A 24,473-nucleotide genomic window follows, 5' to 3' on the forward strand; every position below is an offset into this window, starting at 1 on the left:
ATTTCAGGCAAAAAGGCTTTGGCAATAGATGCCTGTTTACATACATAGAACGCTGTCTGTCAGTTTTGTAACATAAGAATACATCACGTTCCAAATTATTATGCAAGTGACATATCAGTAAGATTTCAGTAGAATAAACATTCAGATTTTAGTTTTTCTAAGAAAATGTTTGTTTGTTTATTTATCCATGTTTTGTAGATAACAGGTATCAATCTCAGACAAAATAATTTGCAGGTCATGGAAATCCTATTAAGGTTGTTTCACATTATTAAGCAAGTCACAGTTAGTATGTTGAAAATAATCATAAGTGGGGGTGAGTTGTGCCACTGGCACAACTTAAAGGGTTAGTTCACCCAAAAATGAAAATTCTGTCATTTATTACTCACCCTCATGCCGTTCCACACCCTTAAGACCTTCATTAATCTTCAGAACACAAATTAAGATATTTTAGTTGAAATCCGATGGCTCTGTGAGGCCTCCATAGGGAGCAATGACACTTCCTCTCTCAAGATCCATAAAGGTACTAAAACATATTTAAATCGGTTCATGTGAGTACAGTGGTTCAATATTAATATTATAAAGCGACGAGAATATTTTTGGAGTGGCAAAAAACTAAATAACAGCTTATTTAGTGATGGCCGATTTCAAAACACTGCTTCAGGAAGCATCGGAGCACAGATGAATCAGTGTATCGAATCTGCTGTTCGGAGCGCCAAAGTCACGTGATTTCAGCCGTTGGCAGTTTGACACGCGATCTGAATCATAATTCGACACACTGATTCATTTATGCTCCGAATCTTCCTGAAGCAGTGTTTTGAAATCGGCCATCACTAAATAATTCGTTATTTTGTTTTTTTGGCGCTCCAAAAATATTCTTGTCACTTTATAATATTAATATTGAACCACTGTACTCACATGAACTGATTTAAATATGTTTTTAGTACCTTTATGGATCTTGAGAGAGGAAGTGTCCATTGCTCCCTATGGAGGCCTCATGGAGCTATTGGATTTCAACTAAAATATCTTAATTTGTGTTCTGAAGATTAACAAAGGCCTTACGGGTGTGGAACGGCATGAAGGTAAGTAATAAATGACAGAATTTTCATTTTTGGGTGAACTAACCCTTTAACCCGGGCCCTTTGGCACAAATCACCCCGGACCCACAAGTTTGAAAAACTAGCATGATCCAGCAGTTAAGAGTACTGTATAGACTTATTGTGTAGCCTGCTAAAGCACTAAAACGTGTGAAATTTTTCAAACTTCTCTATAATTGTTCAGACACTACAATCAAAAAACCTTGATCATAGAAATTTTACTTTAAAAGGGGAAAAAAAACAGTGTTTTTTGAGCTAAAATGTGCTTTCCTCTCATGCCAGGTGTCTCTCTTCTTTGTAGGATAAGTAAAATGGATGGCTTTTCAAAATTAAGTGGTCACACCTCGTGCACGAGTATCGGAATACGAGTGTTTACCACCGGCATTCGCTGTGTTATTAAGCCGGGCACACATTTTACGACTAGCTAAAACATTCTGACTATGCTCAACATACAGCGATAGTTTCCTGCTCCTGAAGCAGATTTATATACTTTCACATGGAATTTGAACACCGACTGTAATCGCAGACTGAACGCAACTGGCTCTGACTGGTCGCGTTTGAGCGCGATCAGTCATAAGTATCAATTTACATTCATAATCTGCCTTACAATCATTAAGCCGCGCACACACTTAGTGGATTCATTATGTCGGACTCACCGCAGGTGACTCATAATCTGCAGTTGTTATTCCTGTCTCCCAACAAAAACATTGCATGCAGCACCTGTAGATTGTGGAAAGTTACTAGAGCGCGCAGCCACGCGTCTCTCACAAGGAACGTCATGGCAGTAATTGATAAGCCAGAGGGCCAATCCGCGCACGTCTCTCGCAATGGCAGTGATTGACAAGCCAGAGGGCCAATCGTTTACGCGATGATCGCGTAAACGATTGGCTGATGTTTTTAAGGCCCTACCTCGTGCACAGATGATGTATATTAATAATATTCCTTTCAGTGCACCTAATAAATAGTCTTTTATCACTTAGTGAAGACAGTTTCAAGTAATATTGCAAAAATGTATAAAACAAAACATCCTCTTTACCACCTTAAAGCACAGCACAACTGTTTTCAACACTGAATACTAAATGTTTGTTGACCAAAAATCAGGATATCAGAATTATTTCTGAAGGATTATGTGACACTGAAGACTGGAGTAATCAAGGTAAAGAGCATGTTACAAAAAAAATATATATATATATATATTAAACATTGTAATCGTCTGTAGGCTAATCATAATCCGGTTTGATTGAGCAGCTTCAAAGTTTCTCTTTAAAGATGTGGTTGTTCTCTTTAAAGAGAACCAATTCCGCTCTTGCACAGAACTCTTAAAATGAAGATACTGTGGTGCTGGTTTATTTTAGTTCACAGACCTGTCATCATCGTGTGAACAGGAAGGAAGTGGAAATGACGACCAGCGTCGTCTCTTCATATAAAGTTGAGATTGCAGTTCTCCGAGCTGTCACATCACACCAGCTGGAAGGTAAGCGTGCATGCTATTTATCTCAACACATGAATGTGGCAAGTAGTTTTACAAGTAGCGTTACCAAAGCTGCAAAATTGAGGTCGGGTAAAGTTATAACGTATATTAGCAGCAAGGTATGCAGTGTTTTAGAGAAGTACATGGATGTCAGTAAACATTTTATTTTTGTTAGATCTAAATAATATTGCTGCCTTAGTACTTTGGGCTTGTCATGAAGAAAATGTGTTTTTAGGACTGTAAATGACAATGTGTGCAAAAGACAATGATTTTACTAAATTTGACAACATTGATATTTCATTATACGTAAAGATTATTTTAAAAAATCATGAGATTAATTGATTCTAATACTCTTATACTATAATAACAGTAAAAACACATATTTGGAGATTCTTGGCAATACAAACCCCTCTATGGGGTAAAAATGAATGAATTTGAGTGATGGTCCAGAGAGATTTTTTGTAGCTCAGTAGAAAGAATTGGACCAGTCACTGTGGATCAGTTTAGTTTTTTGTCTAGTGTTTGGTTAATTCAAACACATACATATCTGTGGAAATAAAGAAGATGTCAAGAAGGCCTCTGACTAAGGACATTTGATTTGAGTGAACCAGGTTGTCAGCTGTTCTCACAACTACGTATATAATAAATACATGTGGCATTTGTTAGATAAACCTTTCCTGGAAGTGGCTCTTGCAGCAAAAGCCCTTTGAGCTATCGAGGCCAGACGTTGTGGGTTCCCGCATAACCCCATCATTGCATGACGAACGCAGCTCACCAGATATGAGTACAATGAAGTGACTTCACGTAAATGAGCTTATGAAGAATGTGGGAAATGACAGCAGACTCTTCCCACACTCCTCTGCAGTCCATGTATGTCTAATGACTCAGTTTAACCCCTGCTGGATCATCTCACACATTGTCACACATTCTTGGTTTGTTACCAGTACCATGCATGTAATGTTTTCTGGTGTGTTTTTAATTAGGGCTGTTAATCTGTTAACATTATGATATACAGTTGCAAGAAAAAGTATGTGAACCACTTGCAGAATCTGTGAAAATGTGCAAAATTTTAGCAAAATAAGAGAGATCATACAAAATGCATGTTATTTTTTTATTTAGTACTGTCCTGAGTGAGATATTTTACATAGAAGATGTTTACATATAATCCATAAGACAAAAAATAGTTGAATTTATTAAAATGACCCATTTCAAAAGTTTGTGAACCATTGATTCTTAATACTGTGTGTGGTTACCTGGATGATCTACGACTGTTTTTTTGTTTTGTTGTGTGATGGTTGTTCAGTTTTCCACCATTTGAATATTAGAACCCTTTACAACAGTGACTGAATGATTTTGAGATCCATCTTTTCACACTGAGGACAACTGAGGAACTCAAACACAACTGTTAAAAAAGGTTCAAACATTCACTGATGCTTCAGAAGGAAACACGATGCATTGAGAGCCGGGGGGTGAAAACTTTTGAACAGGATGAAGAGGTCCAAATTTTTCTTATTTCGCTTGAATATCATTTTCTTTTTTAATTTAGTACTGCCCTTCGGAAGCAACAGAAGATACTTGCATGTTTCCCGGAAGACAAATTAAATACAATTTACCTTGATCTTCAAATTCCAAATTTTTTCACCCCCCATCTATTAATGTATCGTGTTTCCAGAAGAGCATCAGTGAATGTTTGAACCTTTTTTAAAAGTTGAGTTTGAGTCTCTCAGTTGCCCTCAGTGTGAAAAGACGGATCTCAAAATCATTCAGTCACTAAAGGGTTTTTTAGTAAAGGGTAAAGGGTTTTTTGTGTTGTGGATTATATGTAAACATCTTTTATGTAAAATATCTTACTCATGACAGTACTACATAAAAACTAACATGCATTTTGTATTATCTCCCTTAAAAAAAAAAAAAAAATAAAAAAAAAATCAATCCAGTTTACAGGGAACGTTTTTAGAACTTTGGCTAACGTTCAACGTTCTCTCAAAAGTTATGAACAAACATTCTTTCAGTAACATTAATAGAATGTTCGTTCAAGGTTATCTTGTCTTTAATTATGTTCGCAAAACGTTAGCACAAAAACATTTAAAAAAACTAAACGTTTTGAGAACATTCAGAAATAACGTTTTTATAACCTAATGGGAATGCTAGCAAAACATTCTTAAAACATATTTTGTTTACCTGCGAATGTTTTCATAGAAAATGAACATTCCAGCTGAAGAATAGGCCTATACATTTTTTGAAGAAGAATGTGGTTACATTTTATTTTGATGGTCCACTTTTCACATTCTACTAACTATTAAAGGCCTTTGCACACTGAGTCCGAAATTTTCGCATTCGTTTTTTCGTATTCGCAATCCTAAAAATTTGTCACGCACAGAGACCTTGCACACTGAGTCCGATTAATGAATGCGTTGCGAAAAAATCGCAAAACAATACAAAATGAAGTCTTCAACCAGTGAGCACGATTAGTTGTCTCCTCTTTTCTTAAAAAGAGAAAAAGAAAGAGGAAATATTGGGTCCATTCAATCCCGAGATTGCATAGAGAGAAAGGAGAATTCACCTCATCAAGGAGCTGCGGGATTATCCCGAGCGTTTCAAAGTTTACTTCAGGGTGTCAGTGGCTCTGTTTGATGCTTTACTACTGGCACAATCTGTCTTTATATTCGGTCTCTTTGTATTCCTCACGTTGTTTGTCATTCAGTGCTGCTGTTTTGTGCTGTAGAAGACGTGGATCAACTTGTCAGATGGCATTCTGGATTTTTGCGTTCGCGTACGGTGGCTCTGAATTGTCAAAACGTCTCTCAAAATGCGTGCCACGGATGCGAAAAACGCAGAAAATCGAACCTGATCCGAATATTTTTTTTGACGGACGAAAGTTTCGGAGGCAGTGTGCAAACGCGATTGACATAACGTGAGGTCGAATTTATTTTTTAACGTGCGAAAGTTTCGCATGCGAATTTCGGACACAGTGTGCAATGACCTTTAGGTTAGGGTTTGGTGTTGAGTAGAATAGTTGACATACTTGCAAAGTTATTTATAGTCAGCAGAATGTCTGATACCATCAAAATAAAGTGTTATATCCTGACAGTCTACTAATAGTCTAATGACAGTTAGTTGACATGAAGTCACCAAGTTTCTTACATATAGTTAGTAGAATGTCTAAAAAGTACCAATGAAATAAAGTTTGAATAAATATTGAATAAATATTACAAAAAGTGGCCTTAGTCAGTATAACCCTGCTGTTTGTTGAAACTAACTAATATCATTGAACATCATTTGTCTATACAACTTACTTTGCAATGCAGAACTAAGCTATTAGCAAGATTTCTGATTGATTAGCCGGAAATAACTAGAAGAATAACAAAGTGCAGTATATGATAAAACTATTTGCGTTACACATCAGTGTGTTTATGACTGCAATAATAAATTAATGCTAACAAATACCACTTTGCAATATCAAGCACTGTGTTATATAGCTAAAATAACTGGAAACGAGTGACACCGGAAGCCTTGCACATTCAAGATACAAATGGCCACACCTGCTTTTTAATGGTAAAAATAGAGTGGATAGCAGTCAAGTTTCAGTTTGTGCATTCAAGGTAGACAATCTCACAGAATGCGTTCTATGTAAACAGACAATATTGTCCGTCGCTTCTTGCTGTTTTTTCAGTGCCTTGAACCATATGGAGTATAGTTCACCCAAAAATGACAATTCTGTCATCATTTACTCACCCTCAGGTTGTTCCAAATCTGTATAAATGTATTTGTTCTGCTGAACACAAAGGAAGATATTTTTTGAAGATACTTTGGGGCACCATTGACTTACAAAAAAAATACTATGGAAGTCAATGGTTCCCCAGAACTGTTCAGTTTCCCACATTCTTCAAAATATCTTCCTTTGTGTTCAACAGAACAAAGAAATGTATACAGGTTTGGAACATGGAACCAGAGGCTGAGTAAATTATGACAGAATTTTAATTTTTGGGTGAACTATCCCTTTAAGATGGTGTGTTTATTTAATAACAGTTCCACTGTTAAAAAATACCACATGTTCTGTTTTGCTCTGTCTTATTTATACGGAAGAGGATTAGGGCCAAGCAATAATAAAAAAATAAAACCATCTCGAGATTAAAGTTGTTACATTTTGAGAAAAAACTTGTTAAATTTCGAGAAAAATGTCGAAATAAAATGTTGAGAGTAAAGTCATTAAATTACGAGAAAAAACTTGTTAAATTTCAAGAAAAAGGCCGAGATAAAATGTTGAGAATAAACTCGTAAAATTACGAGAAAAACTCGTTAAATTTCGAGAAAAAGGCTGAGATAAAATGTTGAGAATAAACTCATTAAATTACGAGAAAAAAATCGTTACATTTCGAGAAAAATGTCGAAATAAAATGTTGAGAATAAAGTCATTAAATTACGAGAAAAAACTTGTTAAATTTCAAGAAAAAGGCCGAGATAAAATGTTGAGAATAAACTCGTAAAATTACGAGAAAAAACTCGTTAAATTTCGAGAAAAAGGCCGAGATAAAATGTTGAGAATAAACTCATTAAATTACGAGAAAAACTCGTTAAATTTCGAGAAAAATGTCGAAATAAAATGTTGAGAATAAAGTCGTTAAATTACGAGAAAAAACTTGTTAAATTTCAAGAAAAAGGCCGAGATAAAATGTTGAGAATAAACTCGTAAAATTACGAGAAAAAACTCGTTAAATTTCGAGAAAAAGGCTGAGATAAAATGTTGAGAATAAACTCGTTAATTTACGAGAAAAAAACTCGTTAAATTTAGAAAAAAAAGTTGAGATAAAATGTTGAGAATAAACTCGTTAATTTACGAGAAAAAAACTCGTTAAATTTAGAAAAAAAAGTTGAGATAAAATGTTGAGAATAGAGTCATTAAATTATGAGAAAAAAGTTGTTAAATTACGAGAACAAATTCATTAAATTACGAATTTGTTCTCATATTTTAACGACTTTTTTCTCGTAATTTAATGACTTTATTCTCAACATTTTATTTTGACTTTTTTTCTCAAAATTTAACGAGTTTTTTCTCGAAATTTAACAACTTTAATCTCGAGATGGTTTTATTTTTTTATTATTGCTTGGCCCTAATCCTCTTCCGTATATTTACTCAAACTAATTTTGTGCTGCATGTACTCATACGCCCAACTGAGCTTTAGGTTTAGTGATGGACCATGCTTTTTTATGTTTTCACATGAATTATATTGTACAGATTCATATGAAATTGCCAACTAGTAAAATTGTTATGTTTTCTCATGAGAATAGGTTAGTAGCATCATGGGCTGCACTTACTGCGAACTCACAAAAACATGTTTTTTTTGTTTAATATAGCGTTAATATAGCGTTAATATAGCGTTTGTTTAATATAAAATCAATTTTATTAATTGTACACATTATTGTATATTTATTTAACACTTTAATTGATGGAAAGCCAAAAAAAAATATCACAACATATTGGTCATTGAACAATTTTTCAGAATATGAAATGAAACTTGAAGAGGAAAACTGGGATATCAGATACAGTCACTTCTGCCCTATGGATCTCGGGTTGTTCCAGGCTTTGGAGAGACAACGAGTCCTGGAGGTTCTTCAGAGAGACAAAGCACTTCGAACCATTGAAGCAGACAGAATCAGGTCCGAAAATGTTCCTAGAATGTTCTTGTATTTATTTTGTTGGTGTTCAAAAAATATATATAAATCCATTGTACAATGAAAAATAAAATTTCAAACTAATTTGTTTTAGGAGGCTAAAGGTAGAACTTCAAGGTATCTATCGACAGGGTGCCAAAACCATTACGCGTCCATATGGTCAGAGATCATGTGCACGATGTCAGCGACATCTAGGAAAGTTCTGGGACTGTGGTTCTGTGTGCTGTGGATGCAGTCACCGCATCTGTAACCGCTGTCGGGTTGTCCGGTCTGCAAGAGAGTGGAAGTGCACAATGTGTCATGCTTTCAGGTAAAAACAATACATCGTTGAAGAGTTTATAATAAAACCTTTGAATCTATGTAAAATGTGTTATGCACAGGGCTGGGGTTGTGCCAAATTATTACCCCCCTCGTTGAAGCCACTACCTGACTGCCTAATCCCACCCCCACACCTAATCCTACTCTGGAGGGGGTAAGAATTTGGCACAACACCGGCGCCATGGGAGGGTGGGAGGATTGTTGCCCCCTCACCCGGACTGTCCTGCCCTCTCAGTCAAGATGAATAAGAAAATTAATTTTAATGACTAACTATTTTTTTTAAAAATCACAATTTCCAATTGCATAGGCTTTCTAGCATTCATGTTAGGCTACTATAGCAACATTTTAGTTAAATACAGTCACAAAGTCACATTTGGCACATTTGACATATTAAGCTACAAACTTTATGCACCACAAAGAATGTAGCTTTACAGAGTAGGTTAAAGGTATGATGATATTGTGGTAGAAATTCCCCTATGCACCTGACGTAAGTGTAGCGTTCCTTATCAGTTCTTACGAATTCTAGCGCATCTACTGGTAACAACTTGCTTCGAGTCGGATGACGTCATGCCTTCTATGAACATGAAAATCCTGGGATTAAGATCTTTAGTGTTCCACTAACCTTTGTTAATGTTAGTTAATAAAATGTTCATGTTCATGTTAGTTCACAGTGCATTAACTAATGTTAACAGTTTTAAGTATGAATTTGGAGATTAACAAGTATTGAGTATTGTTAGTTCACGTTAACTAATGTAGTTAACTAATATTAACAAACGAAACCTTATTATAAAGTGTTACCAAAGCTTTAGATATATGACATAAGGATAAATGAAATCGAGTAATTATGAGTGATTTTTTTTTTTTTTTTTTTTTCAGGGAATTTAAGATCAAATCTGGGGAATGGTTTCTGGAGCAGCAAGCAAAGAAATTTCCGGATGTCAAAGGTTAGTTTACTTCCATTAGCTAATGGTTAGGAACAATTACTGTGTTGAACAAACTAAATTTACACTTTAAATATGCACCACTGAACACTTTTATTCAAGGCTCACTGGAATGTCACAAGACCTCTGTGTCACAAGGGTCATTATTTTGTGATAAATGCCTGCTAACTTTACATTTATGCCTATTTCAGTCAGGACCACTCTGTTTGGTTAAGATTATTGTAGAGGCTCTAAATGTTATTTGGTGGCAGGCTTTGCTCTGAAGGGTTCAGCTTTTGAGTTGCCCAAAAGCAAACCTTGCTGAGGTTTGTGAACCCCCCTGAAGCCTAAGGCAATTAACCAGAATTTTTAGAAGCAACAGTTACATATTTCAATGAGGAAGTAATACAAGTGCTGAAATGAAATACTGAGCAGGATAGAAATATGTGACGATGGACCACAAAACCAGTCATGAGGGTCAATTTTTTGAAATTGAGATTTATACATCAAGCTGAATAACTAAGCTTTCCATTGATGTGTGGTTTTAGGATAGGACATATTTGGCCGAGATACAACTATTTGAAAATCTGGAATCTGAGGGTGCAAAAAAATCAAAATATTGAGAAAATTGCCTTTAAAGTTGTCCAAATGAAGTCCTTAGCAATACATATTCACTCACAAAAATATTTTATATATATATATATATATATATATATATATATATATATATATATATATATATATATATATATATATATACACACAGCAAAATCCCCAGAGTTAAATCAACTCTGCTTAGAGAACATATGGTCCCTCTCTACGTAGTATTAAAATAACACTCAACCAGAGTTGCTGTTTGTAGAGCTGTTTATTCAGATCTTGAGAGATTTAATGTCTTTTCTCTTCAGTTGATTTCATCTAAGGCTGTGGCTGGAAGTCATTTGTAGTTATTGTGTTTCTCTTCAGTGATTCTGCTTGTTAACAGCAGGTGTTCATCACTAATGCTAAATCATAACTTAATCACTTAATTATCTAATTAACTTTAACTCTGCTTCAGTTTTACTTTAACACTATATAGAGAGGGACCATATGTAATCCGAGCAGAGTTGATTTAACTCTGGGGATTTTGCTGTGTATTTACGGTAGGAATTTTACAAAATATCTTCATGGAACATGATCTTTACTTAATATCCTAATGATTTTTGGCATAAAAGAAAAATCGATAATTTTGACCCATACAATGTATTGTCAGCTATTGCTACAAATATACCCGTGTGACTTATGACTGGTTTTGTGGTCAAGGGTCACATATATATTTCCTTGGACAAGCAACTAAGCGATCATATGCCTGCATAAGGAGGAATTGGGGATGGAGGATGAGTAAGCGCGTGTGTCTGTGCGAACTGAAAGCTGACTTAATGCATGTCCGTGCGACAGACTAAACCAAGTGAGTTTACGAATTAACTTATGCCTTGATTAATTGGTAGTGGGAGGAGTTACGGATTAGCTGAGTATCAGCTCATAGCTGGCTGTCATGCTGTGGTCTGTGGTCACACAATATTATTTCCTGAACTGGGGTTTGTGAGAACAACTGAGGGGGTTTGTTAATATTGCTAATTTTAAAGGGTTAGTTCACCCAAAAGTGAAAATTATGTCATTAATGACTCACCCTCATGTCGTTCCAAACCCGTAAGACTGTCACTGCTTGTGACAGTGGTTGCTGCTGTGTAGGAGCTTCATCCATCGCTCTTAGTTCTTCGTCTGTGTATTCGGGTTCAAATAAATATGGCTGAGCAAAAAAATGCAAGTCCGTACCGTACATACACTTTCAATGGAGGGATAGAAAGCTCTCGGACTAAATCTAAAATATCTTAAACTGTGTTCCGAAGATGAACGGAGGTCTTATGGGTTTGGAAAGACATGAGGGTGAGTCATTAATGACATAATTTTCATTTTTGGGTGAACTAACCCTTTAAAATAAAACTGAAAAAAAAAAAGAAAAAAAGTTAAGAAAAAAATTCTTTACTGGGAATTTGTGCTCTGCGTTTCACCCATCCAAGTGCACACACACACACACTGTGAACTCACCGTGGGCAGTTATTTTGCTGCGGCGCACTGGGAGTGATTGGGGGCTAGGTGTCTTTCTCACCTCAGTTGTGGGTAATGGGAGTGGAAGAGAGTGCTGTTCATTCACTCCCCCCACCTACATTTCCTGTCAATACTGGGACTCGAGACCTGTGACCTTCGGGTTACAAGTCCGACTCTTAAACCATTAGGCCACAACTGCCCATAATATTTCAGAGAGCTGTGAACATATAAAATATTTGTTAAATTCTTAAAATATTAACTTATCAAGACATGTACATCAGGTAAACAAGAAAGTTTGGGAATCCCTGATGTACTATAAATATATGTAATCTACATTTACAACACAACATGTACTTGATTATTTGTGTGTTGAAATAAACTTGATACTATCCATATGAAATGTCAATTTTAATACGTGTTTGCTGTCTTTTTGTGTTGGTTTTAGAAAATCATGAGACCACTGGAGACAAACTATTACAGTCTTATCAACAGCTCAGGTTGGAGACTTTTAACTAAAAACCTTTAAGAGAACATTATAATAACCACCATAACTTTTAATCAATCATTTTAAAGTGTTATGTTATTTTGTTTTAGCTTCATTGCAGTCGTGCCTCCAACTCCTCCTCCCTTCAAAGAAGTGCCATCATTCAACAGAGTGGAGGTGAAAAGAATAATATCTTTAAGAAATAATGGCCTGGTTTCACAGACAGGGCTTAGATTAAGCCAGGATTAGGCCTTAGTTCAATTTGGACATTTAAGTAGCTTTAATAAACATGCCTTAGAAAAAAGCATTACTGCTGTGCATCTTGAGACAAAACATTGGCACTGATTTATTTTAAGATTTGTCATTGAAAATTTTAGTCTTGGACTAGACTTAAGCCTTGTCTGTGAAACCGGGGGAATATTTCTATATGTTTTTTCATCACCTTATAATATGCGTGTGTGTGTGTGTGTGTGTGTGTGTCATTGTATATAGGATCTCAAAACATCAAAGCCATTTACTAAATCTATGGAGAACCTTATGATGTCGGTCAGTGCTCACATAAAAAGTAAGAGAACAAAACTAGAACCTTTGGTTACACTTTATTTTAGGGCTGCACAACAATTAATCGCGATTAATCGTTTGCAAAATAAAAGTCTGTGTTACGTAATATATATGTGTGTTCTGTGTATAATAATTATGTATATATAAATACACACACATACATGTATAAATTTAAGAAATATATACATTTATAAATAAATATACATATTTATATATATTTTATATTACATATAAATATAAATATTTTATATATAAATATAATTTTTTTTCTTAAATATATACATGTATGTTCATGTATTTATATATACATAATTATTATACACAGAACACACACTATTACATAACACAGACTTTTATTTTGCAAACGATTAATCGCGATTAATCGTTGTGCAGCCCTACTTTTATTTGGTAACACTTTATTTTACAATGTCATTGTTACACGTTACATATAGTTACTGTAGTAATAACTAGAAATTATGCATAATTACATGCAACTAACCCTAAAACAAACCCTCACCCTAACACTAAACCTATAGTAAGTACATGCAGGTAACAATTATTACTCAGTACTTAAATGTATATTTACACTGTAATACTGACACCTTAAAATAAAGTGTAACCCTTTATTTTAAGGTGTCTTTGTTACACTGTAATTATACATTTAAGTACTGAGTAATATTAAGTAACTACATGTACTCACTATAGGGCTAGGTTTAGGGTTTGGTTTGGTTTGGTTTAGGGTTAGGGTTAGTTGCATGTAATAATGCATCATTTATAGTTATTACTGTAGTAACTACATGTAATATATGTAACAATGACACTGTAAAATAAAGTGTTACCAAACCTTCTAATTGTAATAACATTGTAATAACTCTCCAAGAGTGTCTACAACAGCCTGATCCAGATTATTTTGTCTTTTCCTGATGCTAGAGCTCTCCAAGTCTCAGAATGATTTGAGTGAGGAAGCAGGTCAGCTGACTGTGGATTACGGACGCATGAACACAAGGCGCAAGAGCCTATCAATGGGTGCCCTCGACAAAGCCTTCAATGTAAGAGCCGTTCTTTCTTTCTTTCTTTTTCTTTCTTTCTTTCTTTCTTTCTTTCTTTCTTTCTTTAAATATTGAATTGAATTACTGACAAATAGAATGATCTATACACAATGTCATGTGGGTTGTGGCCAATTCACCTCAAATGTTCACATAAGCTGCCAGTAATGGTTGAATGTCATGAAGAGTGAATGGTGTCATCCTTCATTGCTGTTGATGTCAAGTCAGCTTTATTTATATATCGCTTTATACAATACAGGTTGTTTCAAAGCAGTTTTACAGTGATAAATAGGAAAATGATTCAATGATGCAAACAGTTTAATTCTGCTGTAAAGCAGCTATGAAAAGACAATAGTAAACAGTCATTATTCAGCTGAAATCAGATCAGTGTTGACAGTTCTCTGGCCTCTAAACAAAGATCTAAATTTAAGACTAAGTAATTAATTTTCTTCTTGTCTTCAATGTCATTCCTAGTTGTAAAATGAATTGAAAGAAACTTTTGAACTTTTAAAAGAATTTTCTTATGCTTAGCAAGGCTGCAGTAGTTTGATCAAATATATTTTAAAATGTAATTTATTCCGTGATGCAAATCTGAATTTTCAACATCATTACTCCAGTCTTCAATGTCACATGATCCTTCAGAAATCATTTGGTGCTCAGTCATTATTGTTAGTGCTCAATTATTAATAATGGTTCTTACTGTTATCAATGTTGAAAACTATTTAGCTTCTTAATATTTTTGTTGAAACTTTTCCAGAATTCTTTGATGAACAGAAAGATCGAAAGAACAGAATTTGTTAAAAAAGAAGAAAATCAGCACAATTTCACGTGTAAAGCCACAGTTCACTTTCAGGTCAAAACGGACAAAATGCAAAAGGGGTAACAATTTAGTTTAAATGGTTATATCTCTTACATTTCTTCAAAATCTGAAAAAAATAAATAAATAATAATAATAATAATAAAATAAATGATATGTATTTTCATACTAAAAACGATGGATTATTTACCTCTTCTGGGGCAAAACAGACCCGAATGCATTATAGGGTTAACTTAAAACATATTTTATTTTATAACATTATAAATGTCTTTACTATCACTGAATAAAAGTATTAATTTCTTTTTTTAGTATTCATTTCTTTCTTTTTTAATCTAACTTACCCAAACGTTTGAATGTTATTTTATCACGTTTCCATAAAATATTATGTTTCCCTAAAAATATTGAGCAGCACAACTGTTTTCAACATTGATAACACTAAGAAATCTTTCTTGAGCCTCAAATCAGCATATTAAAATGATTTCTGAAGGATCATGTGACACTGAAGACTGGAACAATGATGCTGAAAATTCAGCTTAACCATCACAGGAATAAATTACATTCTAAAAAAATATTAAAATAGAAAACAGTTCTTTTAAAGGTGCTAAAGAGGATGTTTTGTTTTATACATTTTTGCAATATTACTTGAAACTGTCTTTACTAACTGATAAAAGACTATTTATTAGGTGCACTGAAAGTAATAATATTAATATACATCATCTGTGCACGAGGTAGGGCCTTAAAAACATCAGCCGATCATCGCGTAAACGATTGGCCCTCTGGCTTGTCAATCACTGCCGTGACGTTCCTTGTGCGAGACGTGCACGGCTGCGCGCTCCAGTAACTTTCCACACTCCACAGGCGCCGCATGCAATGTTTTTGTCAGGAGACAGGAATAACAAGTGCAGATTATGAGTTACCTGCGGTGAGTCCGACGTAATGAATCCAAAAAACACGACACAGCGAATGCCGGTGGTAAACACTCGTTTTCCAATACTCGTGCACGAGTTTCGGGAGGCGTTCCTTTGAAATGAGCTGTGAAGGAGGGGGGCTGTTCTGACGCATGCGCTCATTTCAAAAACTCAGTAACAGTCTTTGGATTCTCAGTCGACGAAAAAATCCTCTCTATCACCTTTAAATTGTAATAATATTTCACAATATTACTGTTTTACTGTATTTTGATAAATAAATAAAAAATGCAGCCTTGTTGGTGAGCATAAGAGACTTCTTTCCAAGAGTGTAGGTTTGATTTTGACATTGGTGGGGACAAACAAACAAATAAATAAATAAATTAAAAAGATTTTTAATGTATATGTAATACTCTTTATAATATGTAGCGCACTTACTATAAATTACACTGTTTTCGGGGGGTCAGAGTGCTCTTGATGACTCTGTGCATCACTTTATTTTAATATAAAAAATGAACTGAAGCAATGATGATTGTGAAAGAGAACAACTGTTAGTCTTGCTGTAGAAGCGAACACAATATTCACATGCATCTGATTGACAGATAAACTTTAATCTTTATCATTCAACTTTGTTTAACTTTCTCTGTCCATGCACTAAACGCATGTCCTTGAAAGACTGCTGTCGGAGAATGATATGACCCATTTCAGATGCGTCCAAAATTATAACAACAGTGGTTATTTTATTTTTTGATCAAAATTATTGCTAGGGACATTTGAGTAGTCACTGAATATCGGTAGGGATGTGTCCCTAGCGGCCCTACTAAACTCTATGCCATTGCTTCTCTCAAATGTTCAGAGGTTTTTTCAATTCACTTCACAACTAATGGCATTGACTAGATGTTTAGCATTAATGTGACGTCCTAATTGATTTTGTTCCCTCACAGCTGTCCAAAGCTCCAAGTCTTCCCGATCTTTCCCAGGACACCAAAGCAGCGGAGCAGTACGCTTCAGCAAGTACAATTTGCCTAACAGATGACGATGTTTCATATACATCCGCTTACAGCGATGAGCAGAGGGTGTGTATTCATGCAATATTTAATCAGATTTCTGTGTAATCAGATAACTGCTAAGCGCAGAGCTTTCAGCAGATTGCCTGAGGTCTGCAAAAATCTGCAAGATAGCCTTTTATGGCATCGACGTTAAATATATTACAGGCTAACATTGAAAAGTAATGTTTGCCACATTAATTATCTCTTACAACTTTATGTATCATCGTAGGATTAAAAAAAAAAAAAATGAATTCATTCCAAAACATGTTTTGTACAGGACAGCAACAGCAGCACAGGAATGGATTGTGGGTTCTTTGAAAACACTAGTGTGACTGGAGAAATAGAAGTTGCTTTTGGGTACAACAACAGGACGTCCTGTTTGGAGATAACTATCAAAGCCTGCAAAAATCTGATGATTGGAGATACGAAGAAGAAATGTCGTCCGTAAGTTGTTTGCTGACTTACTACTTTGTTTCAGACTTGTTTCAAAAATGTTAGAAGAACTTTGTTGCTATGACATATTTTGCTCATATACAGTCGGCCTGATAAGAAATGTTGTTTCTTTCTGAACAAACAGGTACGTAAAGGTCCGTTTGCTTCCAAAGAAATATCACAGTTATAAGATGAAAACAGCAATCAAGAGGGGAAATAACCCGGTTTACAATGAAACGTTTACCGTAAGTATTTACAAGATGAAGTTACTGGTGAACTTTGAACAACATCAACAATTAGGGTGTTATTTTAGTATCAATAGATTTATTATTTGAATTAGTTTCTATTTTTATAGTTCTTGTTTTAAATATGCCAATTGTTTTCATTATTTTGTATTTCCATTTTAGTTGTTTTAGTACATGTATTAATATGTTAAGTTTATATATACAGTTGCAAGAAAAAGTATGTGAACCACTTGCAGAATCTGTGAAAATGTTAATAATTTTAACAAAATAAGGGAGATAATACAAAATGCATGTTATTTTTTATTTAGTACTGTCCTGAGTAAGATATTTTACATAAAAGATGTTTACATATAATCCACAAGACAAAAAAATTGATTGATTCTTAATACTGTGTGTGGTTACCTGATGATCCACGACTGCTTTTTTTTGTTTTGTTTTGTTTTGTGATGGTTCTTCATGAGTCTCTTGTTTGTCCTGAGCAGTTAAACTGAACTCTCTTCTTCAGAAAAAATCTCCAGGTCCTGCAGATTCTTCAGTTTTCCAGCATTTTTTTGCATATTTGAACCCTTTCCAGCAGTGACTGAATGATTTTGAGATCCGTCTTTTCACACTGAGGACAACTGAGGAACTCACACACAACTATTAAAAAAGGTTCAGACATTTACTGATGCTCCAGAAAAAAAAAACAAAACAAAAAAAAAAACATGATGCATTAATAGATGGGGGGTGAAAACATTTGGAATTTGGAGATCAAGGTAAATTGTATTTAATTTGTCTTCCGAGAAACATGCAAGTATCTTCTGCTTCTTCTGAAGGGTAGTGCTAAATGAAAAAAAAAAAAAAAAAAAAGATATTCAAGCGAAATAAGAAAAATTTGGACCTCTTCATCCTGTTCAAAAGTTTTCACCCCCCAACTCTTAATGTATTGTGTTTCCTTCTGGAGCATCAGTGAATGTTTGAACCTGTTTTTTAATAGTTGTGTTTGAGTTCCTCAGTTGTCCTCAGTGTGAAAAGACGGATCTAAAAATCATTCAGTCACTGTTGGAAAGGGTTCAAATGTGCAAAAGATGATGGAAAACTGAATAATTTTTGGGACCTGTAGATTTCTTTCTGAAGAACAGAGCTCAGTTTAACGGTTCAGAACAAACAAGAGACTCATGAAGAACCATCACAAAACAAACATACAGTCATAGATTATCCAGGTAACCACACAGTATTGAGAATCAATGGTTCACAAACCTTTGAACTGGGTCATTTTAATAAATTCAGCTATTTTTTGTCTTATGGATTATATGTAAACATCTTCTATGTAAAATATCTTACTCAGGACAGTACTTAAATAAAAAATAACATGCATTTTGTATTATCTTATTTTGTTAAAATTTTGCACATTTTCACAGATTCTGCAATATGGTTCACATACTTTTTCTTGCAACTGTATATGTATGTGTGTATATATATATATATATATATATATATATATATATATATATATATATATATATATATATATATATATATATATATATGTATATATATATATATATATCAGTACAGTCCAAAAGTTTGGAACCACTAAGATTTTTTATGTTTTTAAAAGAAGTTTCGTCTGCTCACCAAGGCTACATTTATTTAATTAAAAATACAGTAAAAACAGTAATATTGTGAAATATTATTACAATTTAAAATAACTGTTTTCTATTTGAATATATTTCACAAAGTAATTTATTCCTGTGATGGCAAAGCTGAATTTTCAGCATCATTACTCCAGTCTTCAGTGTCACATGATCCTTCAGAAATCATTCTAATATGCTGATCTGCTGCTCAAGAAACATTTAATGTGTACAATTGTTCAAAATATTTGTGTACAATATTTTTTTCAGGATTATTTGATGAATAGAAAGTTCAAAAGAACAGTGTTTATCTGAAATCTAATCTTTTGTAACATTATAAATGTCTTTACTGCCACTTTTGATTGATTTAATGCATCCTTGCTGAATAAAAGTATTCATTTCTTTAATTTCTTTTCAAAAAAATAAAAATAAAAATTCTTACTGACCCCAAACTTTTGAACGGTAGTGTAAATACAGATAAACTGTTTTCAACATTGAAAATAAACATAAATGTTTATTGAGCAGCAGATCAGCATATTAGAATGATTTCTGAAGGATCATGTGACACTGAAGACTGGAGTAACGATGCTGAAAATTCAGCTTTGCATCACAGGAATAAATTACTTTGTCAAATATATTTAAATAGTACACAGTTATTTTAAATTGTAATAATATTTCACAATATTACTGTTTTTTACTGTATTTTTAATTAAATAAATGTAGCCTTGGTGAGCAGACGAAACTTCTTTTAAAAACATTAAAAATCTTAGTGGTTCCAAACCTTTGGACTGTACTGTATATATAAAGTATGTATATATATATATTGCTCTAAATGATTTGTTGTCATCCATCTTGTGTCAAACGGACAGTATTGCAGTTCATTGTTCTCATTGGTTGTTACATTAGTAAATTTAAATGTAAAAGACGCAAAATTATTTACTATTTAATTGTAACATTTAACTAAATTTTTTATCATGCATTAAATCATTTTACATTTAATTTGGCTGTGGTCTAACTAGCTATCAATGTTTCTAATGACTTATTTGTAGCACGTTTAACAGTGGAGATTGTCAGAGCAGTGGTCATGCATGTGTTGTGTTTGCAGTGTGTGGTTGACCGTGAGCAGCTGGTCAGCAGTGTAGTTCAGGCCTCAGTGTGGCACTCCAGGGGACTCAAGCGGAAGCTCTTTCTGGGCGAGACACTCGTCCGTCTGGCAGACTTGTGTCTGGAGAGCACAGACACTCAGTGCTCTGTCTGGAACACACTCGGTCCAAAGGTAAGATCAATGAAACTCATCTGATCTCATTACAGCATTACAAAATTAATTGCTTTCTACTGGGCAAATTGTGCACTATCTTCAACTTAGGCCATATACTGTATATATATATATATATATATATATATATATATATATATATATATATATATATATATATATATATGTTTAAAGCAGATTTTAGTTTGGTTAATATTAGAAGTCATTCACTCCCTTTCACAGTGCTCCATTGTCACGTGACAGGGAGCTAACTATCGCGCAAAATATAAAGAGCTGAAGAGAGATGATGAAAACAACACTACAGGGCTCAACAATAACAGTTAAGATTTTATATTTAAAACATATTATACAGTTAAGCAACATTACAATGACCAAGAGTAGGCCTACAGTTTTCATTACTAAACGATTCAGCATTTTGAACAAATCAGTTGAGTCAAATTCAATGACCCATTCATAAACAACTGCCTCATTCTTGAATGAATCATCCATTTAAACGAAATCGTTTGAATGAATGACTCAATGACTCACTCCTTAAGGCGGTCACCTGCCACCACCTACTGGTGGTTTAGTTTCATGTTTAAAAGTATCATTCTTTCCGACATTTCTTATTTGTATATTTAAAAAAAAATTAAAACAAATCTCATAACATTATTTAATTCTGTTGTAACTTTTAAGTGTAAATTATTTCAATTTGACTGGTAACAGCCCTATAGTGTCTTACTTATTATAATTGTATTTACTGATCAAATTTAAGAATTTAAAATGAAAGACGAAGCATAAGATGAAGCAAACATTTAATAAGATTATAAGATTATAAGAAAAAGCCCTTTATAAAGGTAAAAAAAGCCCTCAGAGTAAATATCACAAATATGCAGATTTAAGTGTCAAAGCTGAGTGGACACGGATGAGAATATTGCTTAAGAATAAATTCTATTTACAACACAAGAATCCTATTTTTTCCAGACAAACAACTTTTTTATTCGGACAAGCGAATGACAAGGCTTTTTAGTTGTGGTGCTCCTAAATTTTTGCTGGTGCTCCTAACTTTTTGAAGTTGGGAGCACCAGTGCTAATAAGTAAAAAAGTTCATTTCGAGCCCTGTGTGTGTATATATATATATATATATATATATATATATATATATATATATATATATATATATATAAATCTCATGTAACGTGTACCAAGGACACTAAATAAAGTGTTATCAATACAGTACATTACAGTACACCAAAAATCAGTACATTTTACTAGAAAATATTATTTGTCTTTCTACTGCAAAATTTCATTGTCAATTCAATGTAGTATTTGTACTGTGTAATTATTTGTGAGATTTGTGAAATTTAATTTAAATTTCTGAGTGAAAATTGTTTAAAAGTAAATCCTACTCCTTTTTTTCTTCCTTGAAATTGCTATTTAGGCCCTTAAATTAGGGCCTTAATTTAAATTAAATTAAATTAAATTAAATTAAATTAATCAGCAGATTATTGCAGAAATGAAAGCACTGTAAAAATACAAAAGAGTAAAAATTTAAATTTGTTATGAAGCAAATGTATTAAACTAAACATTTTTATTTTATACAAAATATATATTTTACAAAATAATTTGGACTCAGAAATTGCTAGAAAATCAAAGCCATATGCCTAACCAAGTTGTGTTCCAAATTTGAAGTTGATATCACAAAATTTGAGCCCGCTAAAAGGTTTTAAATTATCATTTCGATGATAACACAATGTCCAATTTAAAAACATGATGAATTTTGTGAGTTTAAGAATTTAAATGATAACTAATTTATGATGATTAAAATATGTGATGGAGAAAAAAGCAATAAAAAAAAAAAGTGTGCCAAGTGTCCTGCTACCAGGACACTAAGTTAACAGGCTAAATTAAATTAAATTAAATTAAAATAAATTAAAGCAATAAGTAAATAAATATTCATGTTTATTAGCCATTCAAGTAACAGGAGAGGTGATCAGGAACAGTAAATATCATAGATGCTCGGATAACTGATCCAACTGTAATCATAGGTCTTCAAAAGTGATCTGTTGAACCAAATCTGTGTGTAGTGCAGATATTGTGCAAGTAAGGTGATCTATGCAAAGTTTAATGGCAGCAAAAACAAGTACGTAAAAGGAAGTAAAATATTTTGCCTGGTTGTGCAAGGAACAAATTAACATGATCATGCAAACGTCTGCTCATGTTCTGAGGTAAACTATCTGCTGATCTGAAACGAGGCAAATGTTAAAGCTTGTTCTTTCATAGCAGGGACATGCACTGGGTGGCGATGTAGAGCTGTACACTTCAGAGCTGCTGCTTAAAGCGCAACTACAGTTCCTGCCACAGACTTCCCCACATATAGATGGTACGAGACTCTGTTACACACTGTGACACTGACATTTTCTGCCAGCACGGAATGGGAATATGAATGACTGTTCTATTTCTTTCAGTGCTGATTATAAATACTTTTTTGAATGTATTTGAACTCTTATCAAATATATAATAATAATATAATATTAGGCCTATTTCAGAATACAAATTGTAATTAATCTATCTATACAGACATTTTAATGGGATCTACAGGACAGCTCAAAGTCGTCATCACCGATGTGTGGAAGCTGCTCTCTGTGTCAAAAACAGCTTACATTGAGGGGTGAGTGTATATTAAGCTTATATATAGAACAATATTAAGGTTGTGAAATTTTTTTACAACTAGACATTGAAAAACATCAGACTTCCCTGCACACGACCCTTCAGAAATCATTCTAATATGCTGATTTGACGCTCAAGAAACATTGTGCTGCTTAATATTTTTGTGAAAACCGTTGTACATTTTTTCAGGATTGCTGAAAAAAAACTTTTGTAACATTATGAATTTCTTTACTGTCACTTTTGATTAATTTAATGCATCTTTGTGGAATAGAAGTTTATGTCAAACAACAACAACAACAAAATCTTACTGACATCAAATTTTGAGTGGCACTGTATAAAAAATGGATATGAATCTGTTGTCTCCTCTCCACACAGATATATAGGTTGTGTGTGCCAAGAACACTTGCTATCTGACAAGAACATCTGAAGGCATATATGGCACTTGACTTGATGTTAGTTGCATTAATTGGGTGTTATCTTCCCAGGATTCTTTGCTTTTCTGGAGATAGAGAGCTGGTGCAGAGAACTCCACTGAAGAAGACTGCTGATTCTCTCCAAATAAACTTTCGTAGAGTCACGCGTCAGGAGCTCCAGCAAGCCACACTGCAGCTCAACGTATGGGAGAAAAACACCTTCAGCCTCGCTGACCGTTTACTAAGATCAGCACGACTGGGCGGCGGTGAGACATGCACATACACACACACGTACACACACATACACACAAAACAGACATTACTAGGAATTTACCATTTAAATTTTATCACCTAAAGGCACTCAAATTTAAAATGATGAACTCTACGTTCAAAGTTTGGGGTCACTGAATTTTTTTTAACCTTTATTCAGCAAGGATGCATTAAATTGATCAAAATTGACAGTAAAAAAAAAAAGACAGGTATGATGTTACAAAAGATTTTTATTTCTTTTGAACATTCTATTAATCAAAGAATTTTGGAGAAACAGTTTCCACAAAATATGAAGCAGCACAGCTGTTTTCAACATTGATGATAATGTTTCTTCAACATCAAATCAGCATATGAGAATGATTTCTGAAGGATCATGTGACACTGAAGACTGGAGTAATTATGCTGAAAATTAAGCTTTGCATCACAGGAATAAATAAAATTTAAAATATAATAATAAAAAAAAAGTTTTAATAATATTTCACTGTTTTTATAGTATTTTTGATCAAATAAATGCAGCCTTGGTGAGCATGAGACTTCTTTCAAAAAACATTTTTAAAAAATGTATTGGCCCCAAGCTTGGCAGTGTACATTACATTTCCATGATATCAAGATTCCAGTTATATCATCATGTTTGATGTCAGTATTTGAATTTTTTTTTTTTTCACCATTAGACTTCTCTAAAAAATAATCTGTCTGCATACACACACAAAAATATGGGCTTGTATGTCACTCTGTCTGGTTATTTCAACAGAATCGTCATGGCAACGTCTCCAGCAGATGCCAGGAGAGTGGCATGACTTCGTTCTTCCACTTCATGCAGATGTCAGCACAAACATGAGGTCATAACTGAAGAATGTGGATCCTTTCCATCAACCCACGGATCCTGGCAATGTGACAGTTGTGCTTACAAGCTCACAAAGAACTTAAAGGCCACAGAATCCTGCAGGAGTAATGCCCAGTTTATCTTAAGACAAAGGATAACGTGCCTCATTCCTATTTCTTGCATCCTATTTATTCAGACATGAACAGTTTTGATGTATTTTTGTTCTTATTTCATGTAATATGTATATATAAATTATTTCATAAATTAATAAACTGAATATATCCACAAAGATGGCATGTGGTACAATATTATATATACTGTTCTTA

General features: G+C 33.8%; 1 protein-coding gene across 2 annotated transcripts; it reads left to right on the forward strand.

Moving 5' to 3' along the window:
- Positions 1-2,474: 2,474 nt before the first annotated feature.
- On the forward strand, positions 2,475-24,454 carry sytl3 (synaptotagmin-like 3). Of its 2 annotated transcripts, none has more exons than XM_048208432.1 (16): positions 2,475-2,568; positions 8,067-8,223; positions 8,333-8,548; positions 9,433-9,500; positions 12,010-12,061; positions 12,159-12,225; positions 12,541-12,613; positions 13,540-13,658; positions 16,322-16,453; positions 16,704-16,870; positions 17,004-17,103; positions 19,822-19,992; positions 22,255-22,354; positions 22,552-22,642; positions 23,127-23,320; positions 24,076-24,454. In XM_048208432.1, exons 1-16 carry the CDS (start codon positions 2,493-2,495, stop codon positions 24,168-24,170), a joined length of 1,878 nt encoding a protein of 625 aa, XP_048064389.1. In that variant the 5' UTR covers positions 2,475-2,492; the 3' UTR covers positions 24,171-24,454. The 2 variants fall into 2 exon arrangements, with proteins under 2 accessions (XP_048064389.1, XP_048064390.1); XM_048208433.1 differs by having other exon boundaries at positions 2,481-2,568; positions 22,258-22,354.
- Positions 24,455-24,473: the final 19 nt, after the last annotated feature.

Source organism: Megalobrama amblycephala, linkage group LG11 (genome assembly GCF_018812025.1).
Source record: "Megalobrama amblycephala isolate DHTTF-2021 linkage group LG11, ASM1881202v1, whole genome shotgun sequence".
In the NCBI taxonomy this organism is placed as follows: Eukaryota; Metazoa; Chordata; class Actinopteri; order Cypriniformes; family Xenocyprididae; genus Megalobrama; species Megalobrama amblycephala.